The sequence below is a fragment of the Plectrocnemia conspersa genome, unplaced genomic scaffold, assembly GCF_051122295.1.
Source record: "Plectrocnemia conspersa isolate PC_06_02 unplaced genomic scaffold, ASM5112229v1 ptg000006l, whole genome shotgun sequence".
Classification (NCBI taxonomy): Eukaryota; Metazoa; Arthropoda; class Insecta; order Trichoptera; family Polycentropodidae; genus Plectrocnemia; species Plectrocnemia conspersa.
In genome coordinates this window covers 24524690-24530726 of record NW_028277170.1, presented here as the reverse complement: position 1 = coordinate 24530726, position 6037 = coordinate 24524690, and the positions used below count along the sequence as shown (strand labels likewise).

The 6037-nt window shown below is 33.1% G+C and overlaps 1 protein-coding gene across 1 annotated transcript; it reads left to right on the top strand.

Moving 5' to 3' along the window:
- The first annotated feature begins 2786 nt into the window (after positions 1-2786).
- On the top strand, positions 2787-4160 carry LOC148234594 (eukaryotic initiation factor 4A-III). The gene has a single exon (XM_088188362.1). It carries the CDS (start codon positions 2846-2848, stop codon positions 4061-4063), a length of 1218 nt encoding a protein of 405 aa, XP_088044488.1. The 5' UTR covers positions 2787-2845; the 3' UTR covers positions 4064-4160.
- Positions 4161-6037: the final 1877 nt, after the last annotated feature.

The following is a 6037-nucleotide window of genomic DNA, read 5'->3' as shown; positions in this document are numbered from 1 at the left end:
TAAAATCAAACATTATTTATTTATCGAAACTATACAAACTGCAGCCGACTGTATAGACATTACAAACTTTCATCACCGATATCGTGCATGATAATGAATTGAAAGAATTTTGTGAATTCAATTTAAAGTAGAATAATGTGAGATTTATATTATAAAAACTAGTAATATTTACATCTATTTAAAAAAAAATTAGCTGACATTTTCTTAACGTAACAGACGTGGCAAAATTTGTAGCAGCTCAAGGAAGAAAGCATGTTAAAATATGCAATTTTTAAGAAAAAATGTTGAAATTTTATGACATGTTTTGTATTCAATATCTAGTGGAACTGAAAGGACATATTTAGCACATCTAATTATTAAAATAATTAACTTAACATTCAAGTTTGCAGTATCCCTAAACCAAATTTTGATCAATAGGAGAACGCAAATAACAATTATCTCTTCTCAGAAGTCAAAAATTCACGTTAAAAGCAATAAAGTCGTAATGGTAATGATCGGTAACAAGCGTTCCCAATGTAACTGCGCCGACGTGAATTTTTGACTTCGAGAAGTGATAATTGTTTTTGTTCCTATTGACTGAAATTCGGTTTGAATATACTTTGACAAACACTCAAAATTTTTAGATATAAATATTTTAATTACGTGCAATTTAATAAATGCTGTTGATAAAATTCTTACGCAATTTAGCATTGATAAGTATCTAGGAATATAAATAATAATGTAAATATTGCCAAAATGGTAAATATATTTGCAAATAATGGAAATAGAAGATTAGATTTTCTACTAATGTAAGAATTAATTTAATTTTTATTAAGTATGTATTATCCTTAGTTCTTATTAGTTTATAAGTAATTTTATTGTTTATTACTGTAATGTTTCTTGAGAATGTAACTATATTTTATGTAAATAAATATAATTGTATGTTTATGTTGTTTTCAAAATATCGCTTACGGAAATAATATAGTCTCACTCTAACGATTAGAGTGAAAGCAATATAGTTAAAGGCAGTGGTATAATGGGTCCGGAACGTGGTTCCGGTACTTTTCTTAATGACGGGAACTTTCAGAATAATTAAAATAATAATTAATTGACAGTTTAACGGACTGACTAATACGACCTGCTCACTCAGTATACGCTCCTGCTACCGCACGACTAAAATACGCGCACAAAACCGGTTCATGTTGGTAAATTTGTATACAAAATGGTAGATTGAAGCGGTATATTTAGTATACTAGCGGTAAGTTTAGTATACGCTTCGACGCGAATCTTAATATTTGTATCTAAGTATAATTTGCAAGAATTAAAAATATTTTTTTTACACAATGCAGCACAATGAATCGGTTCGTGTCACGGACGACATTTAGAAGGGTGGTAGAGACAATCGCCCCTCTCCTTCTCGAATTTAACCCTGAAAAATGCATGTCATTTAATGAAATACTACAAATTCTAATGAAATCAAAATATTAATAAAACGACCACTGGACAATTTATATACTTGTCATTATTATGTATAAATGTATTTTCGGTGAAGTTTAGTTTAGTAAATTTCAAATACATTTCATCAGTTGGTAAAATTTCTACTAGCGAAAATATAATTTAATTGATCTAACCCAAACATAGCCTAATGAAAGTTATAAAGCTTTCATTAGGTTAAGTCCAAAATACAAACTAAGCCATCTCATATCTCAGGGGGTGAAATAATCGGAAGAACTGCAGACAGATGTCGCATTTTCCATATTTTTCTATAGTTTGTCTGCATTTCTGTATTACAATAAGTTTTAAAAATATGATAGCTGTACTTACCGATATTACCAAGAACTTCTGAAGAATAATTGAACAGAAAGTGATTTTGGACAGCGAGAGTGATTGTTGATAATCATACATTTTTTCTGAATTATTTGTTCTTTTAAATGTTTATATATATATATATTTTATTTACAATAAATAAATATTTTTATTTTATTCATATTTTTTTCGTGAATAAATATCACAAAAATATTTCAGTTAAAAATAAAACTCTAAAACAAATATATATGTACGTAAATATAAAAATTGTTAAGTTTAATTCTTCTGCGACGCAATATGCATTTATACCAGTCGCGTACTGTGACTCACGTCTGAGTACGAGAGTTACCGTAAGATGTACGAGAATGAGTGAAAGATAATATTGGGTGATCAGATTCATGATATACGAGTACGGGACATTTTATAATAAAACGGCACATTTTTTAAATCAAATATATTTTAATGAACCTTTTGCATTTTTAATAATCTCTTTGATTTCTTTTAATAAATTATAATAAACTTCACAATTGACATTAGTATAGTTTTAAAATATAAATATATTTTTTCCATCGTGATAATACAGAGGCTATTGCGCTCATCTGTCCATTGTGCTTTAATGAAAGAAAAAACTTTTCTGTGCTTGCATTATGTGCAGGCAATGCAAATAAAAAGCTAAAACATTTATAAAATTCATGTTTTTGTTCTTCTACCTCGACAAAGAAGAAAATGTTGGTCCAGTTATCATTGCATGTTATTTTTATCTACTTTGTTTGGTCATCTATTATTTGTTTAGGAATATACTGTTTTAGAACAGAATATTGCTTCAAGGGGTCATTTTCATTTATTTCTATTTCTAAATCAGATAGATACTCAGCCGGTAAAATGGAAATATCTCATATTTTTGATTTATTAAAGTATGTAAAATAATAATTTAACATAGTAATTTTATTTTTATAAAAATTGTAAGAATTTAAGTTTTACTTTTGCGAGTGGTAGCACTGCGTCGTCCATCAACTGGCAACACTTGGTTCGCGTGTGGCTCACTGAGCGTCACTTTGCAATGGCGCGCCTCGCTTCTTCGTCGTCTCGCCGCACGGCAGTCGAAGACTTTTCGCACGTCGAGTTCGACACCAGCGAAGATGTAGAGGTGACTCCTTCGTTCGACGCCATGGGGCTGCGCGACGAGCTCCTGCGCGGCATCTACGCCTACGGCTTCGAGAAGCCTTCGGCCATCCAGCAGCGCAGCATCAAGCCCATCATTAAGGGTCGCGATGTCATCGCTCAGGCGCAGTCCGGTACCGGAAAGACGGCCACGTTCTCCATCTCTGTGCTCCAGTCTCTCAACACGACGGTGCGCGAGACGCAAGTGCTGTGTTTATCCCCTACGCGCGAGCTGGCCACTCAGATCCAGAAGGTGATGCTCTCCTTGGGCGACTTCATGAACGTCCAATGCCACGCCTGTATCGGCGGCACTAATCTCGGCGAAGACATCCGCAAGCTCGACTACGGCCAGCACGTAGTCTCCGGTACTCCGGGCAGAGTCTTCGACATGATACGCAGGCGCGTCCTGCGCACGCGCTCCATCAAGATGCTCGTCCTGGACGAAGCCGACGAGATGCTCAACAAAGGTTTCAAGGAGCAAATTTACGACGTGTACCGCTATCTTCCTCCAGCGACTCAAGTCTGCCTCATATCGGCTACTCTACCTCACGAGATCCTCGAGATGACTTCTAAGTTCATGACCGACCCCATCCGGATACTCGTCAAGCGTGACGAGTTGACCCTCGAAGGCCTCAAGCAGTTCTTCGTAGCCGTAGAGCGTGAGGAATGGAAATTCGACACCTTATGCGACTTATACGACACTTTAACCATCACCCAAGCGGTCATCTTTTGCAACACCAAGCGCAAAGTCGATTGGTTGACTGAAAAAATGCGCGAATCTAACTTCACAGTGTCGTCCATGCACGGAGACATGCCGCAAAAAGAGCGTGACAACATCATGAAAGAGTTCAGGAGTGGACAAAGCCGAGTTTTGATCTCGACTGACGTGTGGGCCAGAGGGATCGACGTCCAGCAAGTGTCGCTCGTCATCAACTACGACTTGCCCAACAACCGAGAGCTCTACATTCACAGAATAGGCCGATCGGGTCGCTTCGGCCGCAAGGGCGTTGCTATTAACTTCGTAAAATCGGACGACATCAGAATTTTAAGGGACATAGAACAATACTACTCGACGCAGATAGACGAGATGCCGATGAATGTGGCTGATTTAGTCTAATCATAATATTTTAATTATAATAATGTTTATATATATATAATTCGAATGTAATTGTCTGTATTTCTTTTTGCAATAAACTTATATAATTTTAGAATAAGATGCCTCTTTTTATTGCTTTGCGTATGTATTTCTCGTTGCGCTTCCAGCTCGTCAGACTGCCTGCTTATAGGGTAAGTATTTGTATATGCGCTGCGAATTATTTTTCATTTATGCAAATAATTTGCGATGTTGCGATTAGTTATATATATTTTTTGTAATAATCTTGAAAAGCGATGTTAACATAAAGTTGAAATTAAATATAATTTTACATATGAATTGCTTTATTTTTATTTAAATATTATTGTAGTGATTTTTATACCAAAAAATCATAAAGGTAAAATTTATTCAATTAAAAAAACAACGAAATAGCTAAAATCTGCATCAAAGTTACATATAAATGATGTTTTATTTTTGTAGAAAAACATAATGTTAAGAAAAAGTCTTAACAATTATAAAATCGACCATCAAAAAGACTTGTAAATATACAAATTAAAATTGTGATATTTATACCAAAAATCATGTTTTAAATTAATTCGTATCAATTGTTCAACTCATTTAGACCTGAAACAAATTATTAACGCACTCAAAAGGCTAAGTATTACATTTAATTTTTATTTTATTTTTAATTATTATAATACAATAAAAACCAGCATACACTAATAATTTTGCGTACATCTTCCTCGATTCATTATTTAACATTAGTTTTTTGTATGATTATCCATGAAACATGTAGTCTTAACATTGTATTTTATGCTTCTGACAGGGCACTGTTTATGGCAAAGCCCACATCTTGTTCGGTTACTTTTGCTTAGTCCAGGCTTACTACAAAGCTTATTTGTTTCTATAATAGCTGTTGCAATACCTCTCTTGAAAGTTTTCAGATCCATTATCTCTGATAAGCAACCGAGCATTTTAAACTGTCTTCATATCAATGCGATGAAAACGAGAGGCATGTACTACAGATACTTAATCTATATGATCGATCTACCAGTTGAAGCCATAGAGTAAAGAAATAAATAAAGGCGGTGACGCATATTGAAAATCGTAGCGTATTCTAGATCGCTGATGGACAATGACCTTGTGACGTTGACAAGCGAATAGGGCTGTCACATTTGTAATTACTTAATTTAATTTTTTCTTTATTAACTTACTTTTATCACTAATTATTATTAAATCATTACAGACATTTTGTTATTCATATTCGCACCACTATTGAGATAGAATAAATGGCGGGCTTTTTTACGTGTTGTTTCCACCAAACCAGATTCACATGTTTTGAATATGACATTAGTTATTCAAATCAAATTTGAATAACTAATGTCCTATAAAACGAATTAGCTTACTTAGTAAATATCGCTTCATTTCTTCTCTATTGCTAATTTTAGTTAAATAATAAATTCTAATATTTATATATTTATTAGCAACAGCTTTAATTAAATACAAATAATAATTTCTTGTAGGGGCTTTTTCAAATATATGAATTTCTAATGATTTAAAAATATTTCTTACACGTACAAATGATTTTAAAATTTTATTTAAAATGTAATATTTATTATATTTGGGCAATAATTGTTTTTGGCAATTTTGATTAAGTAATTTTCTTAACGTCATCAGACGGCGATAACAAGCCTCCTTGATTTTTATGATTTATAAAACTATTATTATTGGAATCTACGCAAATTTCACAAACAACTTTTTACTACATAGCCGGCTATATGTCACTATAACTCACGATTAAAAAATCTGGTAATAAATTTAAATCGTCAAAACTTTCATTAGTATTCAGTAATTCTATGCCTATCTGATGTTATATTAAAATGTTTGGATGGAGACAATATACTAATATTTTCTAACGGAATGCAATTACCCCTAAATGGGTGTCTTAATTCTAAGTGAGTATTTAGTAAATAGCTTTAAATTGTCGTGCCGTTGGAT

Bases quoted from the DNA above. Each gene is read 5' to 3' on its own strand.
- LOC148234594 (XM_088188362.1), top strand. From the start codon at position 2,846: ATGGCGCGCCTCGCTTCTTCGTCGTCTCGCCGCACGGCAGTCGAAGAC.